Source organism: Prunus mume, linkage group LG6 (genome assembly GCF_029339155.1).
Source record: "Prunus mume cultivar Tortuosa linkage group LG6, ASM2933915v1, whole genome shotgun sequence".
NCBI lineage: Eukaryota > Viridiplantae > Streptophyta > Magnoliopsida > Rosales > Rosaceae > Prunus > Prunus mume.
In genome coordinates, this window is record NC_142703.1 from 20,769,559 (window position 1) to 20,797,285 (window position 27,727).

At 37.0% G+C, this 27,727-nt stretch overlaps 2 protein-coding genes and 1 pseudogene across 2 annotated transcripts; 1 reads left to right on the plus strand and 2 right to left on the minus strand.

Moving 5' to 3' along the window:
- Positions 1-3,203: 3,203 nt before the first annotated feature.
- Positions 3,204-14,981, minus strand: LOC103335973 (uncharacterized; annotated as a pseudogene).
- Positions 14,982-22,329: 7,348 nt separating this feature from the next.
- FKBP12 (FK506-binding protein 12) lies at positions 22,330-24,100 on the plus strand. The gene is made up of 5 exons (XM_008238990.2): positions 22,330-22,541; positions 22,736-22,769; positions 22,893-22,954; positions 23,071-23,123; positions 23,792-24,100. Exons 1-5 carry the CDS (start codon positions 22,454-22,456, stop codon positions 23,891-23,893), a joined length of 339 nt encoding a protein of 112 aa, XP_008237212.1. The 5' UTR covers positions 22,330-22,453; the 3' UTR covers positions 23,894-24,100.
- A 1,080-nt stretch (positions 24,101-25,180) lies between these two features.
- LOC103335958 (mitochondrial uncoupling protein 4) lies at positions 25,181-26,368 on the minus strand. Its single transcript, XM_008238991.3, has one exon. The coding sequence runs from the start codon at positions 26,240-26,242 to the stop codon at positions 25,271-25,273; it is 972 nt and encodes a 323-aa protein (XP_008237213.2). The 5' UTR covers positions 26,243-26,368; the 3' UTR covers positions 25,181-25,270.
- Positions 26,369-27,727: the final 1,359 nt, after the last annotated feature.

A 27,727-nucleotide genomic window follows, 5' to 3' on the forward strand; every position in this document is an offset into this window, starting at 1 on the left:
AAAACCTCGAATTGATTGGCTACACAGATGCATACATGGCAGAGATCTTGATTCCAAAAAAATCTACTTCAGGATACCTAATTACATTTTCAGGGGGAGCAGTTTTATGGCAATCAAAGTTACAGAAATGTGTTGCTCTATCAACTACAGAGGCAGAGTTTATTGCAGCTGCTGAAGCGTGCAACGAAATGCTATGGATGAAGCGATTCCTACAAGAATTAGGGCAAGAGCAGCATAAAATACATTTTGCATTGTGATAGTCAGAGCGCGATTCACTTGAGCAAGAATCCGAGTTTTCACTCGAGGTCGAAGCACATTGATGTGCGATATCACTAGATACGTGATGTGTTGGAGTCTAAGCAATTACAGCTTGAGAAAATTCATACTGATGACAATAATTCAGATATGATGACCAAGTCCTTACCTAAGGACAAGTATGAATTTTGCAGAGGAGCAGCTGGATCATTGGAGCCCTCCACCTAAGTCGGGAGGGGGAGATTGATAGGTTTCCCTCGTTAGTGGAGGAGAGAAAAATAAGGAAATAAATATTAAAATAAAATGAAAGAAAGGACGGGAAATTTTGAAGAAAATGAATGGAAGAGAAAATGAGAAGAATTCTCTTTCATGCACGATCACCAATTAGTTAGGAACGTTTGCCTATAAAAGCAATTGCGTTCTTTCAGTTAAATACATCCGTTTCAAAAACCAAAACATAGAGAGTTTTGATAGATAAGAAAACCTTACTTGTGTGAGAGAGAAAATCCTCTTGAGAGAAAAACCAAGAGAGAGTTTAGCCACCGGTGTTTGGTGAGATTATTATTATTATTGTATTCCCATTATTTTTCTTAGTGGAAGATAGAGTGTTATTTTTGCCCATTTTATTTCTACAAGGCTGGGAGAAGTCAGATCCTGGAAGTGCCATATTTATTTAATGGCTCTGTGATTTTTTGTCATTTTTCCCAACATTTGTAGCCAGCCTTTTAGCTATGACTTCTGACGGACTTTTGCCATCGAAAAAGGGTATTTTTGACGGAAAAGGCTTCTTGCAATGAAAAAATGCCCTCGCAAAAGGGCTTCTGTTTTGTAGTGATGTTTGCCACCATGTTGATCCACTTTTTCAAAAGTTATGGAACCAATGGCTATAAACAGCTATAAACGGCTACAAGTGAGACCAACGGCTATAAATGGCTATATATATATATATTAAATAGATTTACAAATCAATTCTTCCTATAAATATCCACCATATCTCTCATAATTTTTACACATCACAACATCTTTATCACTCTTGATTAATTTGTCAAATTTTTTCACTCACTAAATTATTTAATTTTTTGTTAATCTCTTTTCCACCAATGGCCGAAGGTTAGAAGCAAAAAGGTGCAAATTACTCCATCGATGAAGATGTTGCTCTATGCCGAGCTTAGATAATCATTAGTGAAGATCCAATTATTGGGAATTATCAATCAAATGGAACGATGTATAATTGGATAAGAGATCAATTCATACAATTTCATCCCGATGCCCAAGAAGTTAGGTCATCAAAGAGCTTGAAATCGCGTAGGATGAACATCTCCCAATTGTGCAACAAATTCTCCTAGTGTCTTACTCAAGTGGCAATGTTAAACAAGAGTGGCCAAAATGAAATGGACAATGTGAGTTTTATAATTTATTAATTTATTTTGCCAACTTAATATTTTGTCAACTATTTTAAATTCTTGCATATAATATGTGTAGATTATTGATGCAAAACAACTATTTTTCGAGAGGATCAAGAAAGCATGCCTCCTTGACCACTATTGGAATGTTATCCAACATGCTCATAAATGGCAACTCTTTAAAGGGTTTCAATCCTCCCCTTTTGTGAAAGCGTCTCCAATGAGTGAATCCATTTATGTAGATGATAATTCACCTTTTGAATCCATTCCAGAAACTCAAGTTCTTCCACAAACCTCAAACTCATGGTGAAAGCCTATGGGACACAAAAAAGCTAAGGAGCTAAAAGAAAGGTTGTTGTGGAAGAGTCATCTCAAGATAATAAAGAGCTCAAAGAGATTATGAGGTCTTACAAAGATTATATGATTGACAACAAAGAGTTAACGGTTATGTTTCAGGAAACCTTCCATAATCCAAACTTCGGTGAGAAGGCGATGGGTCCAACAAAAACAAGCCGATATTATCGTAAAGAGTTCTTCCCATTCACTAAACTTTGAGGATGAAGTCTATCGTCCCCAACCCCCAGAAAATGATGATTTCTAGAATAGTTTAGTAATTTGTTTTATTTAAAGAATGTTGTAATTTGTTTTATTTAAATTTCGTTGTACTTTGTTTTATTATTTTAAAAATGTTCTAGTTTGTTTAACTTAGTGAAATGATTGAATTCAAGGACACTGCAGTTTAGTTATTAATTCTAAACACACAACTCTAAATTGCAAGGACATTGCAATTTAGTTATTGAATTCTAAGCACACAACACTAAATTTTAAAAGACAACAATTAAAGTTATGTTCCATATTGCTCACACAATTGTTGAATGATATCATATCGGAGGTTATAGTGGGCAATTTGATCATTTATCATGCTTCGATTAATAGATTCTATTTGTATATTGTGTGAACCACATGCACGTGGCACCAGAGCCTCTTCCACATGATATGGTGTGTCCTCAGCAGTAGTTATGTCGTCTTGGTCACCCTCGTCTTCAATAATCATATTATGAAGAATTATGCCTTCAATACCTCCCAAATGTCATCTCGGTGCCATTGGTGGGCAGGCCTCACGACAACTGCAAAACGAGCTTGAAGAATTTCAAAAGATCTCTCCACATCCTTATAATAGGCCTCTTGTATCTTAGAGAATAATTGATGTCGTCGTCCTTGAGGATCCGAAAATGAATGGAGAATTGTGTTCCACTTTGGATACATTCCGTCTGCAACATAGTACCCTTGGTTGTATTATTTCTCATTTAGATAATATCGAACCCGCAAAGCACGTCCTTGAATGACGTCATCAAAAGGGTGACTTGTATAGTATGTTGAGGTCACTAAATACTCCCGGCATTCTGAAGTTGGCGTGCCAGATCCATGTGTCGTAAGAAGCAACCACGTCATGGATTATGGTTGGACGACCATGGTGGCCCGTGTATGCCCTATGGTGTGACATTGGGCAGTTTTCCCACTTCCAATGCATGCAGTCAAGGCTTCCTAAAATGCCAGGACTGCGTTCCTCAGCTTTTTGGAGCATTTTTGTAGGTCCGCCCTCATTGGTTTACAAAATCTCTTACAAGCTTCAAATGATGTGGTCTCTGTTATCTTCAAGTAATCATCATTGAGGTCAGCTGATGTACCATTTGCAAGCATACGCAAGGTGGCTCTCATCTTCACTTGAGGTGAGAAACCAAGCTTTCTAGTGGCATCAGGTTTTTGTTTGAAGTGATCGTCAGAAGGGACAATTTGTTCCATTATTCGATTAAACAACTCACGCCTCATGCGAAACCTATTACGAAAATCTGACGGGAGATACAATGGATAGTTAGAGAAGTAATTTTGAAGAAGGTTTTCATAGGCACTTACTCGATCTCTTGGTATAGTACATCGTCATGACGATGTACCTGTTGTGAATTTTAGACAACCTGAAAAATGGAGATTATAAGGATTAGTCTAAACACAAATTATACTCGTAAGTGCACAAGGTCAATTGTAATATAGTATGGCAAATACAAGGTCATTCCCACGAGGATTGAGTTCAACTACCAATTAGTCTAACCTAATTTACTTCACAAAATAATTTAACTACTCTAATTATATAAACAAGGAATTAAACATGTAGCATACTCACGTAAACACGAAAGGGGTTTTTGGAAGAATGATTTAATTAACAACGAAATTAAAAGACAAAACAAGTAGGAGGTCACGAAACACAAGATGAGAAATTCAAATTGATAAAAGCACTAGGACAATGAATTCACCACTAGTAATCCGATCTAGCCTCTTATTCACCTACCTATTTACTAACCATTTGATGTCACCGCTTAGCTTTCCTTTTTCATGAATTACCTATGGTATTTAGGCTAACTCGTATATTTTTACATGCAATTTGCCTATGGTATTTAGGTCAAATATCAACACATAGAAACTCATTAAGATCAATGAAAACCTTGAATAAGCATGTAAACCCTAGGAGTATGGTATTTACCCTAGACGAATTACAAATCCTAATCACAAGAAGCAAGCCTCAAATTAAGTATGGTATTTACTCTAATTTGCATCCGATTAACTCAATTAAAAGTCTAGATGGTGATCAAGCATCAAGATAATCAACCAAGTTATTAAGCACAGTGATTAAGAATCCAACATCAAACGGCAATCAATAGATAGATAAAATAAGAAAACTAGATTATCATACTAAGGCTACATCATGCCTTAGCAAAAGAAAATTAGTTACACATAATCATAGAATTCGACATAAGTAAAAACATAAGGAAGAAACAATCAAACTTAGCCAATAGCGGTACTCTTCCAGTGTCTCCAATTTCTCCTAGTCTTTTCATGTCCCCTAGGGAGTTGTTTCTCATCCTTAAATAAAACACCCCACGTCTATTCTTACCATAGCTAGGCTTTTACAGCAGCCTAAGAATAAAGGAAAAACTACTTAAAATATAAATCCAAAATGGGTAAGTAATTGATTCCTCTTCCTACTTGGACTAGGATAACACATCAGCTACTTTGCACGCACGTTTGGGGTTGTTTCTTCTCCAAGAAAATTCGGAAAAAATATGTAAATTGTAGGTTTTTGTCTTATCTTTCCAGCCATATATCACACGTCTTGAGGTAAAATCAGGAAAGTCTTCAAATAGTCATCCTTCCACAGCAGCATAGTTTTAACGGAATTGCACCTTATGCTGACATAACTTCAAATACTGCTCTCATTGGCTGCTCCGAAAATTCTAGAAAAATTCCACAATAATCTTCTAGGTCTTAGCTTTCATCTCCAATTGGTCTCGTACTAAAACTCCACCAAAAAGTTGTATTTCCATTGAAAACAAATTACTTGCTCATTTACAACAGTTTTCCATGCATCATGAGGGTGACGAGCCCCAAGAGGATCCATGACATACACATTATCTTTGTCCTCATCAATTATTGTTAGGATCCAATGTCCCTTAATGTTAATTCAAAACATATTTGTAATACTCAAACATTCCTTGTTATAAAAATAAAAAATAAAAAAACCACTTTACTTACCCAGGATTATATGGAATCAAAAAGATGATGTCAATGCTCGTTTGTTTCAAACATTTCGTAATGTATTCCGACCTCAAATTCTCATCTCTTGGATCATGTGTGGTACGTGCTGGGTCCATAAATCCAATCACTTGATCCCTTTGTTAACTTTTTACGAAGCGAAACAAATAGCTGCCAACCATTTTCCATAGTTACTAACTAAATGAGACACAAGATTAATAGCCAATATGAGAAACATAAAATTATAAAACATCAAGTTACTATTACCTAATATAAGCAATTATTATAGCTTGTCCTATTTCTCTCATTTTAGTGAACGCTATACCTTGTTCTTGAAAGATGTATACAATCTTTTTCACACCAAATATGTCCCCATCAATATTTGTGGAGATAGTCTGACCTTTGGACATCACTTGATGTGCGTATGCATTGACAAAACATCATTACTCCCATATATGGTTAAAGTTCCTTCTTCTTTCTCCTTCATCAAGTTATCCTGAAACCATTATCAACAAAAAAAGGCGATCACAATCAATATCATAGACATGTTTCTGTAATTTTTATTGTTAACAAAAGAGACCATAAATTAACCAATTAATTAGTACTTACAATCTTTTCAGCTATTAAAGCTACATCCTTATCAACTATCTTCCCATTTTTATCTTTACGTGCATACTTCCATAAAAGAGCTCTGTCAATTTCCTCACCCTTCTCCACTACATTCTTCTCATACTATTTAAGATTGATCAAATTTAGCATAGGGCAATATGCAAATAAGAGTCCAAAAAACAGTTTCTTCTTTTACACTTACCAAGTCTTCGGCCACTTCAAGATACCCTTTACGGCCTGTTTTGTGATGATATTTACATTTACTCTGCCTTTCCTTTTGGGCTTCATGGATTTCCTACATTATAAGTATAAGACCAGAAGTTTATACTCCATATTTATCCAAAAAAAATCATTATTTTAAATGAAAAACAGCAAGTTTGTATGTCAACATACCTGCCATTCAGTACTTAATCTTGAGGTTACAAAAGTTTGCCAATCCGATAACTCAATGAAGTCATACATGTCAGGAGGCTACTCCAATGCTTGTTGGTCATTTCTATATGGTAGTATGTGGTACCTCGTTAAGTTAGACTTGAACTGCCTCCACATGTTACAAGCTAATTGCAATATCCCCGTTTTGCTTTCGGGTGGCAATTCAAATACTGCCTGCATAAAATAAATAAAGATGTTCAGTTTAGGCAAATTACAATAGAAAACTAAAAAAAACATCTATAAAAGCATCAAACTAAACGAGTGCCACATAATTTTCAATATGTAAAAGCATTAGTACAAGCTATTTCAATCTATTGCATGCCAGAAACCTATAAGATAGCTTATAAATACACATAAATTAATTAGTATTACCGTCATTTCTGTCCACACTTTCTCTTTCAACTAGTCATCCACATCACTCCAAGCATTTATGGTAATGGGGATAAAGGTTCGAGCTATTACACCTGTGTATGAAGCCAATTGTTTACCCGCCTGATCATTTGCTTCTCCTTTGGAGTTAAACAGAACTTTTATCATTTTCCCTTTACGTTTCTTTATTTGAATTTGATTCATTTCTGTTGGACCACGCTTCCTTTTACCTTCACTATTTGATGTACTAGTTGTTTGTGATGTACTCCCTTCATTTGATTCAGCCATATCTACATAAAAGAAGAACATTAGAATATGCATATAACAAAATAAATTGACAATACACACAAAAAATAATACACATAATATAGTTAATGAAAATTCTCACATAAAAAACCAATATCTATGCTTGTTTTTTTCTATTAGTGACCCATATCCCCTCGCAATCTGTTCGCATATACTTCGCCTCACCCTCACCAATATCATATTTAAATTCTTCTACTGCTGGCAATCCATTAGTAGATGATTGGTGCTCAAGTACGGCATCCTCTAAATCATCACCATGAACAAAAACTCAATTCGGCATTGGAAGTACAATTGACCAACCATCAGTTTCAGGGTCATCAACGTAAAATACTTGCCTCACTTGAGTGGCCATGACAAATTAATCCTTTCGATAACCTCTCCGACAAAGGTTCACCATAGTCAACCCACTATGCTCGGCATATTTGACACCTTTCTCATTCTCTACCCATGCACACTTAAATAAAGGAACTTGAAACTGATTATAATTAAGCTCCCATATCTCTTCGATAACCCCATAGAATATCATGTTTAAAACAACTGGATTTTTATCCTTTGCACTTGAAACTTGCATAGTACTTGCCACTAAGCAAACCTACTATTTTGGACAGCACGTTCATTGTCATGTGCCTTAGTGTGGTAACGGTACCCATCTATGGTCATGAGCTAGCCACTTAACAATATTTGTCACTCCATTCAAATTCATAGTTAACTGACCACCAACTTGAAATTATCAGAGATAATTAAAATCTATTTGAGGTACCAATCCCTCGTCACTTTAGTAAAATGAACACTACTAACCCGGTTATGAAATCAGTTAATAAACCTTCGGTTGTGCATATCTTGTATCCATTTTTCGTCTTTTGCTTTCCTTGGATTACTCTCCTTCAAATGGTCTTTATGTTCACTGTAAAAATTACAGTGCACATAGAAGCATCTAATGTTAAAGTTGGACTTATCCATAAAATAAACCAAAGAAAACAGAATAATTGGATTAGGATAACTTACTTAATGTAAGGATCAACTTCAGCTGTATTATCCAAGACAGTTCGATATGCTTGGTCCAATTTTTCACGGGGCACAAATTCTATAGATGAACATGACAAAGATGTACTAGTATTTGCTAAATGCAAGCGTTATGTAGGAACCCCAATTGCACTTAAATCAGCCATGAACTCTGAGCAAAACTCCATAGATTCTTCCACAAGAATGCGTTCAATGATACAACCTTCTGGATACATACGACTGTGTACATAACCCTTTAATACCTTCATGTACCTTTCAAAAGGGTACATCCATCTACAAAAAAACTAGTCCACACAAATGAACCTCTCTAATAAGATGCACCGTTAGATGGACCATAACATCAAAGAACGATGGAAGAAAGAATTGTTCTGGCAAACACAATGTAGCCACAAGGTCTGATTGTATCTTATCAGGCTTAGGTACATCCACCACTTTCTTACATAAATCATTGAAGAAGAAGCAAAACCTCATTATTGCATATCTAACATGCTTGGGCAGCACATCACGTATTACAACCGGTAGCAATTGTTGCATCAATACGTGGCAGTCATGTGACTTAAGACCAACTAGTTTCAACTTTTTCATGCATACAAGGTTTCTTATGTTCGAAGAGTAACCTTCAAGCACTTTTACACTCATCAATGCCTTGCACATATATATTTTCTCCTTTTTATTCAATGTACACATTGCTGGAGGCAAAAAAGTTATCTTCTCGCCAATTTGTGGTGCCAAACTAGTTCTTACCCCCAATTTAACGAGATCTTTACGAGCTGCCACCCTATCTTTTGTTTTCCTGAGAATGTTCAACAATGTACCGAAAATACTCTCGCATACATTTTTCTCGATGTGCATAACTAAAGATGAAGATGGTATCTCATAACTAAAGTTGGTTGGTTATTAGTTTAGTCTGTTATAAGTTTGTTACTCATGTAATTAGTTTGTTTTCTGTGGTTGGTTTAGAATAGCTAAATGTAAATAGTCAAAAGGCTATATATATGTACTTGTATTAATTCTTTTATTGATTTAATGAGACGTAACAGATCTCTTAATTCTTGAGAAACCTTTCTCTTTTTTCTCTTCTTCTCTCTCTCTCTCTTTTACAAGACCACATACTTTCTACATGGTATCATTCGCCGTTTGCCTCACGGCCAATTCAATCCATTCTTCCGCTTCGTTTCTCTGATTCTTGCTGTTCTTCTCCCGCAATTATCGCTTCGCTTGCCATGGCGTCTCCGCAGATTCTGCATCTCCGAACTTTCCCCAAATTCTTCGACAAACCCTAACTTGTCCAATTCGTATGCTTCTCTCACGATTCAGAATATTGGAAGCATGGTGCCGATTAAGCTCAAGCGATCTAACTATCTTCCATGGCGTGCTCTGTTTGCCCCAATTCTCAGGCGCTACAAACTTTTTGGCATTGTTGAAGGTACTGGGCCATGTCCACCGCCTTTCCTTCCAGATCGATCGGTTAATCCAGCCTTTGAGCTTTGGTATGAAAAGGATCAGAATCTGTTGATTTGGTTAAATTCTACACTCTCAGAAGATGTTATTCCTTTCATTGTTGGTGTCTCTTCTGCTCGAGATCTTTGGATCAAGCTTGAACAACGTTTTGGTGGTGTCTCTGATGCTCACATCCATCAACTCCGGTCTCAACTCCAAGCGATTCAAAAAGGTGCTCAATCTATGGCAGATTATCTTCAACACCTCAAAGAAAATTCTGATTCTCTCTCTGCTGCTGGTACGCCTATTTCTGATCGAGATCTTATTGCGGCTACTCTTGCTGGATTACCTGATGAATTTGAATCATTTATTGATTCTGTAATGTTGCGCCTTTCTTCCACGTCTCTGGATGAGTTACATGGCCTTCTTCTCACCAAGGAGCTTTCAATGTCTCGTCGCAAGAAGCTCTCTTCTTCCTCCACCGAGTCCTTTCAGCGTTCTCGCTCAGTCTCAACCGCCTCTTCTTCCAACTCCACCGCCTCAAGCATATGTTGTACAATCTCAACAATCCTTTGGTTTCCCTTCTCATCGTGGAAGAAACACCTATCGAGGTAATCACTATCATAATCCTGGCCGGTACAATAACAATCATGGACACAGAGGCACTTATAGGGGTCCATCTTCCAATCGTGGTCATCCACAAGGTGTTCGTCACTCTTCCTTTAGCAGTAATCGTGTTCCTTGTCAAATTTGTGGCTCTACTAGTCATGAAGCTATTGATTGCTATGATCGCATGAATCCTGACTTCTCTGGGAAGATTCCTCCTGCAAAACTTGCAGCCATGTGTGCACACTATACCTCCAAACCTTCTCCATCTTGGCTACTGGATTCTGGCACCACAACTCACATCACTAATGATATTGCCAACATCTCTTCACCAACACCGTATACTGGCGAGGACAAAGTTTATGTCGGTGATGGTAATGGTCTCTCTATACATCACATTGGCTCTTCTTCTTTGCATTCTTCTCATGCTAAATTTCATTTGAGTAATGTGCTCCATGTTCCTCAAATGAAACACAACTTGTTATCTGCTTCCCAATTTCTCAAAGATAACTATTGTGCTTTAACACTTGACTCTGATGGATCTGTTGTAAAGGATAGTGCTACGGGGAGGACGCTTTTGCAAGGTCCCGTTAAAGATGGCTTTTACCCTCTGCTAGACTGTTCCTCTACTGCTCCATCTTCTAGATCCTCTTATGCTTTGTCAGTGCTCAGGGTTCAGTCAAACTTTGGCACAGTCGGCTGGGACACCCTTCTTCATCTATCTTTCGCAAAATAATATCTAGTACTAAGCTTGCTATTAAGGGTACATCATCTGTTGACTTCTTTTGCTCCAAGTGTGCTATTGCTAAGAATCACAAACTCCCATTTAGTTCATCCACTACATCTACCTCTCAGTCTCTTGAGCTATTACATTGTGATCTGTGGGGACCAGCTTCTATCACTTCAGGAAGTGGTTTTCGATATTATTTTCTCATTGTCGATGACTTTAGCAAGTACAGTTGGTGTTTTCCTTTAAAGACTAAATCAGAGGTGTATTCTACTTTTGTAATCTTCAAAGCCTATGTTAAGAATATTGTTGGTAATAAAATCAAGATACTTCGTTCAGATTCTGGGGGTGAATTTACCAGTTTACAGTTTAAAGTTTTTCTACATACTCATGGTATTGTCCAACAACTCAGTTGTCCACACACACCAGAACAAAATGGTTGTGTGGAGAGGAAACATCGGCATCTTGTTGAGACAGCTTGGACCTTATTAGTTGAATCCAGTGTTCCTCATTCTTATTGGGTTGAAGATTTTACCATTGCCATTTATCTTATAAATAGGTTGCCTATCTCAAGAAATACTAAATCATCATGGGAGTTGGTCTTTCGCAAGTCTCCAGACTATTCGTAGAAAGTCTGTGGTCTTGTAAAAGAGAGAGAGAGAAGAAGAGAAAAGAGAGAAAGGTTTCTCAAGAATTAAGAGATCTGTTACGTCTCATTAAATCAATAAAAGAATTAATACAATTACATATATATAGCCTTTTGACTATTTACATTTAGCTATTCTAAACCAACCACAGAAAACAAACTAATTACATGAGTAACAAACTTATAACAGACTAAACTAATAACCAACCAACTTTAGTTATGAGATATCATCTTCATCTTTACACCCCCTCAAGCCAAACTTGGAAGAATCAAGGATTCTAAGCGAAAGCTTGACTGCAGAAACTGGAATCTGTTTTTAGACAAGGCTTTGGTATGGATATCTGCAATTTGAGACTGACTGCACACATACAATGTAGTTGGCTGCAAGTGGGTCTTTCGAATTAAAAAGAATCCTGATGGCTCCATTGAGAGATATAAAGCAAGGCTCGTTGCTAAGGGATTTCACCAAAAGGAAGGTCTTGACTATACAGAAACCTTTAGTCCAGTTGCAAAGTCGGTTACTATCAGACTCTTGTTATCTTTTGCTGTCCAATTTAATTGGTTTCTTAATCAACTGGACATAAGCAATGCTTTTCTGCATGGTGACTTAAACGAGGATGTATTCATGGTTCAACCTCCTGGTTTTCAGGATCCCAGCAGGCCTACTCATGTGTGCAAGCTCAGAAAATCTCTCTACGGCCTTAAACAAGCTCCTAGAGCTTGGTTTGACAAATTATTTCAAGCTCTTCTATCTCTGGGATTTAGTCAATCATCCTCTGATGCTTCTTTATTTGTTCTTCATGCTCCAACTCTGGTTATAGTTCTTGTCTATGTTGATGATATTCTGGTAAGTGGTCCTGATGCTACCATTTGCAATCAGTTCATAGCCGTTGAGCACTTTATTTCCTGTCAAAGATCTAGGTCCCTTGCATTACTTTCTGGGTCTAGAAGTTCATCGAACCACAGATACTCTGATTCTTCACCAAAACAAGTATCCGCTTGATCTGCACAAATCAAATATGACTGTGCAAAATCTGTTGCACTCCACTTAGCTCTACCAAGCTAGATCACAAAGGGGGAATTACTTGCTAATCCTATCAATACAGTATCCCTTGCTCGGTGCTCTTCAATACTTAACTTGACAAGACTGACATTTTTTGCAAAGAATCAAATCACAATTTATGCATACACCTCACTGTTATTCACATGCAAGCAGCCAAACGTATATTGCGCTTTTCTCAAAGGGACTATTACTCATGGTCTCTTGTTTAGGAAAAGCTCACTGCATCTATCAGCCTACTCTAATGCCGACAATGGTTGTTCTTATGACCAAGATCCACCGTGGTTCATGTGTTTTTCTAGGTACCAACTTAGTTAGCTGGAGTGCCAAGAAACAATCAACCGTAGCCCGATCCTCTACTGAAGCTGAGTACAGGTCCTTAGCTCACACTGCTGCAGAGGTTACTTGGATTTGCAAGGTGCTCAAAGACTTTGGTTTTCCTATTTCTCACAAACCTACTCTCTGGTGTGATAATATCTCTGCTATATCTCTTGCCTCTAATCCTGTATTTCATGCTTATACTAAGCATGTCGAGATTGATTATCATTATATTTGTGAGTTAGTGCTTGCACATCTGGTTGATGTTAAATATGTGTGCAGTCAGTCTCAAATTGCAGATATCCATACCCCTTGTCTAAAAACAGATTCCAGTTTCTGTAGTCCAAGCTTTCACTTAGAATCCTTGATTCTTCCAAGTTTGGCTTGAGGGGGTGTAAAGATGAAGATGATATCTCATAACTAAAGTTGGTTGGTTATTAGTTTAGTCTGTTATAAGTTTGTTACTCATGTAATTAGTTTGTTTTCTGTGGTTGGTTTAGAATAGCTAAATGTAAATAGTCAAAAGGCTATATATATGTAATTGTATTAATTCTTTTATTGATTTAATGAGACGTAACAGATCTCTTAATTCTTGAGAAACCTTTCTCTCTTTTCTCTTCTTCTTTCTCTCTCTCTTTTACAAGACCACAGACTTTCTACAATAACATTGAGGCAATGTCGAACATACAGCGATTTCCAATAAGGAAGGTCAAAGAAAATTGATCTCTTCTTATAACACTTAGTACAACCATCATCTTTCCGCTTCCCAATTCCATTCCCCCACTCATAGTTTATGGCCTCAACTTCTTTCCATACTTGTTCCCCGGTTAAAGGTTTTGGTGCCGAGTCAAGTTCTTCCTTACCATTAAAATCTTCACTTAATTTTCTATAAGGATCTTCGGTGTCCGGTGAATGCTATTTTATTTCCATGTTCCAACCTTTCCACATATGTCTTCTCACCACAAATTGAACATGCATAATATCCTTTCGTAGTGAATCCGGACAGATTACCATAAGCTAGAAAATCATTGATTGTCCACAAAAGTACAACTCTTAAGGTGAAGGACTGTTGTCGGAAAACATCATAAACTCCCTCCACTCCATCCCACAATGTTCTTAAATCCTCAACCAATGGTTCCAAGTACACATCTATATAATTGCCAGGTTGTTTTGGGCCAGAAATCAATAACGTTAAAATCATAAACTTCCTCTTCATGCACAGCTCCGGAGGAAGGTTATATGTGACCAAAATTACTGGCCAACAACTTTATCTACTACTAAGAGAACTGTGTGGGTTTATCACATCCGATGAAAGGGCTAACCTAAGGTTTCTAGGCTCACTTGCAAAATTTGGCCACATATGATCAACCATCTTCCACAATGGTGCAATCGACCATCTTTTATTCGACTTTCATCATGTCAAGTTAAACTTTTAGAAGTTTCAAATGACTTAAACATTCTTTTGAACCTTGGGATAGGAGGAAAATACCATAAAACCTTCGTTGGGACCCCTTTCTTCTTTGTCACCTTCCATCGTGAGAGGCCACATTTAGGGCAGGTTGTCAAATCATGATACTTATTCCTATATAAAATGCAATCATTGTAGCATGCATGTATCTTCTCATACTTCAATCCTAAGGCATTCAATATCTTCTTTGCCTCATACATACATAAGGGTAGCTCTTGACCAATTGGAAGCAAATCTCCAACTTCAATAAGCATATCAGAGAAACAATTGTCGGTCATACCATGCCTTGCTTTAAGATTGTACAACTTAACCAATCCCGACAACTTGGTGTGCTTATGACACCTAGGATAAAGAGGTTTTTCTGATACTTCCACAAACTTTCTAAATTCGTCCGGGTTTTCCGTAAAGTGTTCATGTGCACCTTCACACATATCAATTGTCTCATCCACTACGTCACGTTCAAGATATGGTTCTTGATTTACACTTTCACTTCCATTTGATTCAATAGGTTGCCTATGCCATATCCAATCCTTATAGGTTTGGTCAACCCCATTGAAATACAAATGCTCCCTTATTACTCTAGTAGTAAACTTTCTTGTATTCCCACATATCTAGCATGGACAATGAATGCGCCTATGATCAATAGCATTCGCTAATGCTATCCTTAGAAATTCTTCAACCCCATCTTCATACTCTTTGCTTCTTCTATCTTCATGCATCCAAGATTTATCCATATCCCTTTAACCAGTCCATTTCATAAACACAAAAAATATTATAAACAACTTGAGTTCACATTTCAAATAATTAGAAATTGAGGTGTTCTTAAGGTGGCATCATTAAAACTTTGCCTTAAGAAATCCCCACGGAAAAAAAAAAAAGAACCACACAACTCAATCAACTAACAATGCTTTACTCGTTTGCCCTATCTGCTATTTTGTGGCCTTAGTTTGATCGTTTATCATCAATTTAATTAAAGGACCAAGTAATGGGTTTGCTTAAATAATTAAAAGAAATAGACATGGCAATTAAAAGAAATAGTAATGGGCAGCCTAACAAACTTTCAAGGGTCTCTTGGAATGTTAGTTTGAGAGTAAAAGAAGCAAAGCAAGGCAGAGTCAACTTGGACTAGAAAACTGTACAATATTATTTACAAAGTAAACACAGAAATTGAAACTTAGTAAAAATAAAAAGCTAATCAAATAATAGAAGTTATAGCCACTTTCAGGTGTATTAAACATGTAAGGAATGTTTAAAAACCCACCTTAACTCTGCAACCTCCAACAAACTACCCAAACTGATAAATGTTCTATCTTAGATAAAAGAACAATTCAAAACCGAAACTGACAAATTATACTTAGAAAATAGCAAAACCACTTGTCAAACTAATTACATAACAAACTAAACACATGGACTCTGAAACTGATGGTGGTAATTTGTGATGTCAATTAAGTTCCCATTGCATAGTCAATGAGCTTTGCAGTGATTCACCTGTCTTTCTCATATGAGAGTTGCAGGAATTTTGTTTGATGAATTGCATAAATGGTCAATACCAAGCCAAGCTCTACGTATTTTACTAACTTGACGAATGTGAAAAAAACCCAATTATGTTTATAGCTTAGACTGAAAACAAACACCTATCAAAAACTTAAATTCTCAAAACTCAATTCTACATGAAAATACAAAAGCCACGAAATCAAATTATCAAATAAACCAAGCCACCGAATCAAATTAAACCATCAAGCAGGTTCCAAGATAATCAATCACAAATTTAGCAACATAACACAACAAAAAGCTATAAAAAATATTAAAAAAATTGATCTGGTGCTGATTACTAAAATTTGAAGATTTTCCTAGTATTGAGAGAAAGAATGTTTAACCTTAAATTTTAGTTGTGAAGAGAGAAGAAAAGCTTACCAGAAGATGAGGTGTGGGGTGTGGTCAAAACCCTAACTTTTGGGGGAAAGGGAAATGTGCTTCAAACTGATAGATGAAATCACACAATTGTCAACTTAAACTTCTGTCTAAGTGTCTGGGCTTGAGAAATTGTGTGAGCTAGCTTGAGAATCGTCGAATGGAAGAATGATTCTCACTGTGAATCGTAATGGTTGAGCATCTGAGAGTTTTAGCAAGAATGGGGCAGTGATGGAGGAGAGAGAAGAAAGAGAGAGTTTCAGAGGGACTAAAGGAGAGTTTTGTTCAGGAGATGAATTTTTAGGGTACAGTTTCAGAGTGATTGAAAAAATTGAGAGGGAGTTAGAAGAATTGGGGCTAGAGTTTGGGAGGGAGCTGAAGTTTCAGAGAGAGTTTGCGAGGGAGAGTAAAAATTTTCGGTTAGGGCGTTGACTCAGACTTTAGGCATCAAAGGTATATTACCAAAAAATGACCGTCTTAAAATAAAATAAAAACTAATCACTTTAGGCATCTATATTTATGTAGATGATGCCAAAGGGGAATAAAGGCATCGTCATAAATAAACAAAAATGTGTGCTGATGTCTTTATACCTGTTTAGTATCGTTATTTATGAAATTGATGTCTAATTTACTAATAGCATCAATTTCCCTCTTTACCAATGCCTATCTAGTGTTGCTGTAAGTGAAATTTGACATAGTGAGAGATGCAGAAGCAAGCTACAAAGGTTCAAGCCAACTGTCCTAAGTGTTCCATGGTGCTCTCAACAGAAGAAGCAATCATAATCTCATTTGTAGAAGAGTAGAGGACCTCATATTTATCATTTTTTTAGAGCGATAACTGCAAACTTATCTCAAGGACCCTTACAAATTAAAAAATATTTCAATGATGTACTTTGTAGATGGGACAAGTCCTTATTTTGGGGAAAAACCTCGATGATGGCAAGTCATTCATAGTGTGATACCTTTGTGTGGAGGAAGAGATGAGTGGAGATGCTAAGAAAGAAAGGGTGTGGGCTGAGGTTGAGTAGGAAAATCAATTTTGTGGTTGGGATAGGAGGTGGGGTGGTTGCAGATTGGACAAAGAATGATGCTTGTTACTAGAATTGCTTTAGTGTGAAGGTCGTGGTGATGTCTGTTGGGTTTTCACCGAATGAGGAGGAGAGGAATGGGTGATTTCTAGTAGGAATCATGTGATTGACGAACTTTTTAATTATTTATTTTAAACAATAAAGAATTCCAAAACAATTTTTTTTTCCATTGTTTGTTTGTTGCTTTAAACCATTATTTAAAAAATTTGCGCATATGACACTTACATGTCATATATTTTAACAAAATTATGGGTCTCACTAATGCCAAGTTTGCGTTTTAATGGATTTTTTTTTTTTTTTAAAGAACTTAACCACAAGGTGTAAGGTGAGACACAAAACATCTGTCAAGGGTGCAAGGTGGGTTACTTTGAATTTCATTTAGGCCTGAGCATGGTACAATACGATATGGTATGGACTACTTCTTCATACTGGTATCGGAAATTACAACCAGTATTGACAAGACCTGACCCAAATTCCACTTTGGAATCTGAGCCGAACCCTATGCGTGTCCGACACCTGGCAGGTGCAGCGCATGCACAAGGTTCGGCTCAGATACCAAAGTGGAATTTAGGTTGGGTCCTATCAATATGGTATCATAGCCACTCTACCATGTGATCCGAGTGTGCCGATAAGGACGTCATGCGCCTAAGGAGGGTGGATTGTAACATCCCACATTGACCAACGGAGAGGGGGTGATGCGCCTTATATGTACATGCACACCTCCATCTAGAACAAGGGCATTTGGGAGCTCACTGGCTTCAAAGTCATAGGAACTCCGAAGTTAAGCGAGTTGGGGCAAGAGCAATCCCAAGATGGGTGACCCATTGGAAAGTTGCTCGTAAATTCCCAGTAACAAAACCGTGATGGCAGATAGGGAAGCCCAAAACGGATAATATCGTGTTCCGGCAAAGCCGATCCCGGGATGTGACAAGTATGATATGGTAGGGGATTGGCATTTGTAGAAGTTGATATCGAACTATACTGGAGCCAATTTGTTTCGATATGAAATGGTACCATTTCGGTACCAAATGACAAAACAGAAACATAATCTAGCAATTAAACAAATTCAGCAAATTCATCAAATACCTACTTGTATTTATCAATTCAGATCAACATAACTTATGTAATTATGATAATAGATTTTATGAAATTCATGAAATGAAGTTATAAACATAAACTTATGCAATTCAATGCTTTATGGCTTATAAACCCAAATGGTTAAAATTATGCAATTCAATGCTTTATGGCTTACAAAGTTACAAACACACATAAATTTTGATATAACAGACAAAGTTACAAAAACATATAAATTTGCAGACCAAGGTTACAAACACACATAAATTTGCAGCACAAGGTTTCAATTCAAATAGCCCCATCATTTGCATATTCTACAAATTACAAAAACAACTTTTAGAATTCAATGCAAACTAATACAAATTACAAACAGTATTTAAAATAATTTCTCTGATTCAATGGTTTCATAACTTTCAAATTCTTCAATCAAATGTGTATCTTCCAAGCTTGAAATTTCATCCCCTCTCAACCAATTTTGCATGCAAATCAAAGCTTCCACTGATCTAGGAGTTAATGAACTCTCAAATAAATCTATGACTCTACCACCAGTGCTAAAACAACTTTCATATGTCACTGTGGAAGTTTGAATTGAAAGGACATCTTTTGGCAATTGCTGCTAAGACAGGATATTTGGGCCCACTGAGTTTCTACCACATCAATATGTGAAAATATATATATTTGGAAACTAAAGCCAAAGGATCTGCCAAGTAAGAATCAACTTCATGTGACACTATAGCCTCATCACTCTCTTCGACCTCCCTAATCCAATCATCCAAAAAAATCATCACTAGCAACACTTTCTTCAACCATATTATTACTACCACTTGCAGATCCTACATTTTCAGCAGTAGAATTCTATCTCATGTGAATGTCACTATCTACCTTTGCTACATACTCATCATAAAGGTCATTAACACTCCTTTCACTTCTCTTGTCTTCATTTGCACATCATCCTCATCAAATTTTTACTTTTTAAAGAGATGGTGATATCCCTCAACTTGAACCTTGGATCCAAAACAAGTGCAATCAACACCAACATGTTCAAATTCTGATATTTGACAAAATATTTATTTTATTTTGTTCTCATAGCTCCAGCCATGTCATTCAACACTTTCTCTGCATCTGAACTAGTCGCAATTTCAGATGTCACAAACAACTTGTTAATCTCCTTTTCCATAGCTCTAACTGCGTGAAATATTTTATGAACTGTGGAGTGCAAAGATGCACTCACCTTTAAGGTCATCTCATAAAACACCTTTAAAAACCTCACAAACACTGCTACATTGTCCCAATCAACATCAGGTGGTGGTCCAACTAAAGACTGCCTACTATTAGTCTGAACTACATCATCCTCATCAACTACCTCATTTGGTTCTTTGAAATAAGCCATGTTGTTCAAATCCTCTGCCATTCTAGTAAAAGCCTTCTTAAACTTCAAGGCTACATCCAACATCATGTATTTTGAATTCCATCTTGTGGGGACATCCATGCATACAAGGCCTTTGCATATCAGTTTCTCCTTCTCAACAAAGGTTTTAAAATAATCCAATCTATATGGAGATGACCTAACATACCTCACAGCATTCCTAATTGCGAAAACAGATTTTTACAGCTTCCTTAACCCACTAAACATAATTAAATTAGTGATGTGAGCACAACATCTCACGTATAAGTACTTCCTACCCAAAACAGCTTGTGAATTATTCCATTTATTCATCTTATATCTAACCCAATCAATTTCCACTTTATTTGTAGAGGCATTGTCCGCAGTGATGGTTAAAACCTTCTTTATACCCCCACTGTAACAAACAACTCTCAATGAGGTCTCCTATGGTGTTGCCTTGGTGATTAGGAATAACACAAAAGTTTAAAACCCTTTTGTGCATCTTCCAATCACAGTCTATAAAGTGAGTAGTGAGCAGTTAGCACCATGTAATTGATGTTTTGGACGCTAGTCCAAGTGTCAATCGTGAGGTTGATCCTATGTGCACTCAAATCCTTCTTCAGCTGTTCCTTTTGTGCATCATACATTTTAAAAAACTGCCTCACTATTTTTCTCCTACTATGCACTTCAAATATTGAGCAAGCAACATTACAAAACCTCCTAAAACCTTTCTTTTCTACAAAAGAAAATAGCATCTCATCAATGACAGTCATTTCTTTCACATGCATCCATAATATCACTCTACACCCCCTGGCAACCATTTTGTTACCCTAACCCTTATCACCAACAATGATCTTTTGTGTTTTATCTTGGTTAGGTGGGTAGTATTTGCAGTATTTTCTAATGTGGCTTATCATTCATAAGTCCCATTTTTCCTACTTTCACATGCATTATCTCCTAGACCAAGTTTAGATTTAGTACAATATTGCATTTAGCTCTTTTATTCACAACTTCTACATCTACCATCTTCCGTGTGGCCTCATCCTTTCTTTTGACAGTTTTCTTATGATCATAGGGTCTAAAATGATCCTAAAACCAACTTCTCTTATTACCTCTAGCTTTGATATCTAAGTTCAATTCACTAACCATTTCTGTATCTGCACTCTTAACAGCTTGGGCTTGCACTGGCTCTGGCACAAGAGCTTTAGAAGGTTGGCCTTCCAGCTGCATAGTGTGTGGCATTTATGGTAGTGTTGGTGATGTTGCTGTTGAAGAAGAAACAAGCCCATTGTGCTCCTGATGCCACTGTTTACTTGATCGAGGCTGCATGACAGTAAACCCCAACAAATTAATAAAATTCAGAACAAACAATTCAAACAGAGAGAGAGATCCTAAACAAACAATCCAAATTTAGACAACAAACATATTAACCCTAAACAAATTAACAAAAATCAGAACAAGAACGACTTATCATTTGAGGCTTTGTCGATTTGGGGCTGATTTAGATTCTAGACAAAAAGAGAAATCGAAAGATCGAGAGAGTGAGACAGAGATTGAGAAAGTGAGACAAAGAGAGATCGAGAGAGTGAGATAGAGAGAGATCGAGAGAGTGAGACAGAGATCAGGAGAGTGAGACCGAGAAAGATCGAGAGATATCATCGAGAGATCGAGATGAGAAGAGTTTGGCTTGGAGAGAGCTTGAATGATCGAGTGAGATCGAGAGATAGAGAGAGAGCTAGGCATCAAGATTCTTCGAATGGGCTGAGAGATCAAGAGTGAACGAAGTATAAAAATTAGTCTATGTTACTGTACGGTCCGGGATTAAACGGTATCAAATATCCAATGCCACTTTTGTGCCATACATAGTTGACACGATTCCGTATCATACCGGATGCAACCTAAAACCAAATGAAATGGGATAAAACCGGTATGATACAATTTGGTATGTGTACGATATAGGTACTTTGGCTTCAGATGTCGAGCCCTAATTTCATTAAGCAATATGAAACTTGATCATAGCTTTAAGAAGCACTGAAGCAATTAAGCCTAAGACAAATAGCACAAAACAAAACAAAATTTTCATTACCCAATAAAAAAAATACAAATTTATAAATAAACTCAATCTTAGACATGTATTTATAAAAAAACCCAAGCACTATTTAAACATAGAATCACACCCAAAATCAACCCCAAAGTCAACTTTTTGGGTGTGTTTATAAATGAATTTTGAGTGTGTGTAATAATGGGTTTTGGGTGTGTTTATATGTTTAAATAGTGCTTTGGTTTTTTTATAATTTCAACCCTCATTTTGGGTGTTTTAGTGGAACTCCCTAAAAAAAATTGAAGATAGAGCTAGCAAAGTTAAAGGTTTAAGTAGAGTGATAATTTTAAAAATGAAAAGTGAAATGTTCTATCACTCCAAAATAGTGGTCATACAATGCCATTTTTTACTTGAATTTTCTTAAGGAAATAGTGCATAATGAATTTTTCCTAGTGCCAATAATGAAAAAGAATCGGTCAACTATTTGGAGTTCTACCAAATACATGATCATATGGCCCACTAAAATAGTTCACAGGCCCAGTGGGCTTTCAAACGACAAAACTGCTAAAAAGATCTTAAGATTTGTTTTGGTCGAGACGAAAAAGATCTTAGATTGATTTCTCTATTTTGATCACTGCTTCGATTGATTCGACAACCAAAACCCTAAGCAAAGACAGCAAACAACAGCAGGAGCACCGAGAAAAGAAGATGGGAGTGGAAAGGGAAGTCGTGAGTGCTGGAACCGGTCCAAAACCGACCGTCGGTCAGCAGGTCACCGTTCATTGCACTGGTTACGGTTAGCTCTTCATTCTATTTCTGTTTAAAATCTGCCTTTTTCTTAGCCACATATCGAGCTATGAAATATAAAAACAAAATTTTACTTTATTTATTTATTTATTTTCATTGCTTGAACTTTGAATGTTTTTTCAACCCAATATAATTATTGTAGTTGAATTTCATTTATATGGTCTGATTGTGTCCTTAACCCAGGAAAAAATGGTGATCTGAGTCAGAAGTTTTGGAGGTGAGCATTTTTTTTTTAATGTTTTTCATGGGTCTTTTCAGGCTTATATATATATATATATATATATATATATATAATTATGTAAATTTGATATGTAATTTTTTCTTTCTTTGATCTTTTTAGTACGAAGGACCCTGGGCAGAAGCCTTTCAGCTTCCAAATTGGGAAGGGTGCTGTTATAAAAGGTAACTATAGGTTTTTTCCTTATATATGTGATTGGGCGTGTGTGTGTGTTTGTTCGCTCCAAGTTTTCTCTTTGTGATATATACTTTTGACTTGTTTTGTTGGAACCCATTTGTAGGATGGGATGAAGGTGTGCTCCAAATGCAAGTGGGAGAAGTTGCTCGTCTACGGGTAATGTTCATCTTCTGTGCTCGGAAGATTTATGCTCTATGATTTAACAAATAGTTTTGGTGTACTCTGAAGCTTATTATAAAATTTTCATGGTGCAATTAGAAGGCCATTAGGAGGCCGTTTGAACATGATCCTAATGACTCATTTTTGGAAAACTTTAAGTATCTCATTTGTATTTGTTTGTCATTGTGAAATTGATCTCTTTGCATTTTTTAGCAATAAACTCCCATATATAGGTCATGTTTTCATGAATCCTCACACATTTTTTCACTCCTCTAAGAGTACTGTATTGTTTTCTATAGAAACAGAGTTAATTTACCTCTTTTCTTCTTTATGGGACAACATGTTTTGCCCCATCCTGAAATTTACCAACAACTTCTAGGCTTGGTTCTCATGGTGTTATTTGCAACCTTGCAAAATGTTTGATATTTCTTTGACTGATGCCCAAATTCTGAATTCCTCTTCAAACTGAATGGTCCCAGACTCCAGTGTCTTAAATCTATTATTTCGACTAGCAATCTGCCGTTTCTAAAATAGTGATTTAAGATGTAAGAAGCTAGGAATGTCTCATGTTCTTATTTTCATTTGGTGTGTATTTTGAAAGTCTGGAACTGGAATGCACTTTATCTCACATTAACATCTCATATTCCTTCTTGATGAATTTGCAGTGCTCTCCAGATTATGCTTATGGTGCTAGCGGATTTGGTGCATGGGGGATACAACCTAATTCGGCTTTGGTTTTTGAGATTGAAGTCCTAAGTGCGGAGTAAGCATTTGGGCAGGGAGTTGGACCCTCTGCAAATCTATATGGTTATCCTCATTAACTTGCTTTTCCATGGGCATATATTAGTATTATGACACTATTTTTCGAAATCTTGGTGTGTAATCTTTTGTGACCTTTTTCATTGTTTTTTTTAAAACAAAACTTGGTTTGGTGGATATATCCACAGGGTTATCCTAGAAATAATTTCTTGTGACCTTTCGTATTTGACAGGTTTTAAGGATTGGTTCTGATGCAATGTTACCAAACATTAGGAAGAGAAATACCACTAAACCAGAAGTCACTTGGTTCTTGGCCTTAGCCCTATTTATTTAGGAACGGGGTGGTATTAATTAAGCCCTAGATGTGCTATTTAGCTTGTTTTTTTATGTCTAAAACCTAAAAAACCTCTTGTGTAATTATGCGATCTTAATTAAATAGGAAACACTGGAAATAAAATAGGAATGAGGCAACGTGGCTTTATGGCTTTGTCTGATTTCTCTGTGTCATCTAATGAAATGATTACCTATTTTGTATGGAGTTATCTATTTTAGGTGAAACGGGCCGAAATCCAACAATAAAAATAACTAGACAGAAAACCAGTTTGGTCTAGCCAAACTAATAGCATCAGCAACTAGAACATCAGAGATAGAACGATGTTCATAGGATCTCATGTTGGCCAGACCATCTTTTGTTAATTTTGCTTACGATAAACATGCTTGAACAAATCCGAGGCTCCTAAAGCTTCATTTTGTAGCAATTCACTAGTTTTGAAAAGAGGATGAGTAAAATCATTAATCTCGTCAAGAACCTTCTTTCTCATACTGAGGGTGAAGGGTTTACTTGTGTTCTTACTTGGTGTAATGGGCATTGGCGGATCTAGGAATTTTCCTTCCCGGGGCAAGAATGTGTAGAGTTTTACCTCGGATGCAGGGGATAATGGAGCCTACAGACAACCTGTAAAGTCTGGCCTAATGCAAATCGAGTCTCATCCATTCCCTTGCCTTCTTTGAGACATTTTATCAAACATCTTGCAGGCTTTGCCCCCAGGCTCCAAGAAAACAACAAAGCAGCTGGGCAATTTAATGGGTGTGTCTCATATTGAGCTGCACTCATCCCTCAATGGATCTGCAAACGTAATGGGATTGGTCATTGTATTGCCCGGTTTGATATTTCGATTGATGATTCGTTTAATTGGGTGGTTAATCCTCTTGATTTTATTTAAAATGGTTTAGGGGGGGACTCGATTAGGATCTTGAGTGCATGAATAAATTTTATTAATCACTTAAAATATAAGTCCTTGCAATACTTCTTTTATCAATAAAATATGATTTTCTCGTAAAAAAATAATGAATGAATATTAATTACAAAAAGGAAAAATCAAAAATCAAAAATCTTTGAGGAGCTCCCGGACCTTCTCCAAGGTAACGAACAAGACGACAGTAAAAGGTCCTTGCCTTGAGATGGTAGGAATAAAGCCCTTATACAAAGCCATGGGACCCTCAGCCCTCACTGTCTTCATCGCACAATCCAACGCACCCGAGTACGGTGCCGTAGCCCCGGCCTCCACCTTCATATTCATCACCCTCGTCTTGATCACGTCGATCGGGTTCGACGCCACGGCGGCCACGAACCCGGCCCCGAAGCTCGCCACCACGTGGGTCCCAATCCCGTCGTTCATGATGCCCTTCTCCAATATCACCTCCTTCATCTGATCGTAAGAGGCCAGCTGTGATGCCGTCACGATCATGGCGCGGTTCACCGTAAGAGAGGAGCCGCGCCACAGGCTAGTGATCCCCTCGTGTTTCGACATTTCCCGAATTGCGTCGATCACGCTCTTGTAGTTGCGGCGCTGGTGGATCGGGAGGCGCCCGTCAGCCTGCATGCGGACCATTGCCACGTCAGCGGGGTTGCCGACGGCGGCGCCAACGCCTCCAGCCACCAGTCCAGCGGCTAACTTGCGCGGGAGCGGGAGGTTTCCGGATTCAGGGTCGGCCCATTTCCGCTTGAGGATGTCGTAGAGGCCCATGCGGGTGGTGGAGTAGAGGGTTTGGCGGAGGATGGTGGCGGAGACCCCCGAGAACAGCGCTGCAATGCCTTCGGTCTGCGCAATGCGGAGTCCAAGGGAGACAGGCCCCACTCGGGGTGGTTGGGGCTCGGGTGCACAGAATGTAGACGGCATGGAGGTGGTGGCGGAGGTGAAGGCGAGGGCCGGGCGGAAAGCGGGCTGCATTGCAGGGTTGGGGAGGTGGGATTCGCCTTGAAGTTGGATGCGGACTTTGATGAGGTCAAGTGGGTGCGTGGAAGCTCCGGCTATGATGGAAGCTATGCCACCTTCAACGAAGCCTTTTACGCCCATTTTGCGATTATAATGAATTACACTTAGAAAAATGAAGATGAAATGAAACAAGAGTTCTCAATTTCCAACTTCAGGAGAGAGAGAGATTGTGTTGTTGGGTTGCAGTGTGTTTTGAGAAAGTTGAAGAGGAGAAGCGTGGATTTATAGGTATGGATGGAGGTATTAATTGCAAAGCGTGTGCTTGCGCGGGTTCTATTAACTGTGTGAGGATGTTGTGGTTTGACCTGAGAGTGAGAGGGTGAGACTAGATCTTTCTTCTTTCTTGGCGTGCTGTGCTGCGCTTTTGACTTGGAGAGGCTCACGTTAGTAAAAAATTGAGTTTTGTTTAGTGTGTTTGGGAGTCATACACGTGTCAGTTGCCACTCGTAGACCTATAATTTGATAGGTTTTTTAGGTTTTAGACATAAAAAAATTTTCACTTTTGGAAAAAGCCAAAGCTTTTTCAAAAAGACAAAAAAACCACTCAACTTTCAAATCAAAGACATGCAAATGTATTGGATTCCTTAGGAAATCTAAAAATAAATAAGGGCATTTTTGTCCATTTTTGCTTCTTTTAAAATTTTTCTCTCTCCTTTTGCTTTTTCCAAAATGTCCCTAATTTGATTCATTCTGGGACTTACAGTTTTAATATAGACTAGGGACGATATTATTTGTTTTACTTGAGAGCTTTAATATAGGAGCGTGTGAGTTAATTGATTTTTTTTTTTTTTTTTTTAAGACAACATTCTTGAATTTCAATTTGTTATAGACAAAATTACAAATTTTTTTATCAACAAATTAATTTTATTAGGTAACATTTTTTTAATTTTTATAAAAACACAAATAATGAAAATAAAAGTAATGGACAAAGAATAATAAAATTTGGATTTTGAGCATTTTTTCTTCAACTCAAAACTTCAAATTTCCAATTGTAAAGGACAAGAATCTCAGTTGAGTTTTTTTCTAAATCAAATAAAAAAGAAAAATAAGTTAACAAAGATGTCTCTTACAAAAATCCTATTATACATCTATTTATAAAAAAGAATGACATAAAGAAAAGACCTTCAAATTGCTAAAGCTTCTGATGTGTGTTGCTATCACTACCAAGTCTTTTTTATTTGGGAGTTTCACTAAAACACGCAAAATGGGAGCTGAAATTATAAAAAAACCCAACACCCAAAATACTTTATAAACACACCCAAAACCCATCATTACACACACTCAAAATCCATTTATAAATGCACCCAAAAAATATATAATTATTGATTTTGGAGTTGATTTTGGGTGTGTTTCTATGTTTAAATAGTGTTTGGGTTTTTTTATAAATACATGTCTAGGATTGAGTTTATTTATAAATTTGTATTTGTATTTTTGGCTAAGATAAAAACGTTTGTTTGGTTTTTTTTTTTTTTTTTTTTTTGTGACTAAGAACTCTTTGTTTTCATATGTTTAGTTTTATTAATTTTTGTTTTTTTTGAAATATTATATTATATAATTTATATTTAG

Bases quoted from the DNA above. Each gene is read 5' to 3' on its own strand.
- FKBP12 (XM_008238990.2), top strand. From the start codon at position 22,454: ATGGGAGTGGAAAGGGAAGTCGTGAGTGCTGGAACCGGTCCAAAACCG. The intron at 22,542-22,735 runs GTTAGCTCTTCA...TCCTTAACCCAG, and splicing joins CGTTCATTGCACTGGTTACG to GAAAAAATGGTGATCTGAGT. The intron at 22,770-22,892 runs GTGAGCATTTTT...TGATCTTTTTAG, and splicing joins CTGAGTCAGAAGTTTTGGAG to TACGAAGGACCCTGGGCAGA.
- LOC103335958 (XM_008238991.3), bottom strand. From the start codon at position 26,242: ATGGGCGTAAAAGGCTTCGTTGAAGGTGGCATAGCTTCCATCATAGCC.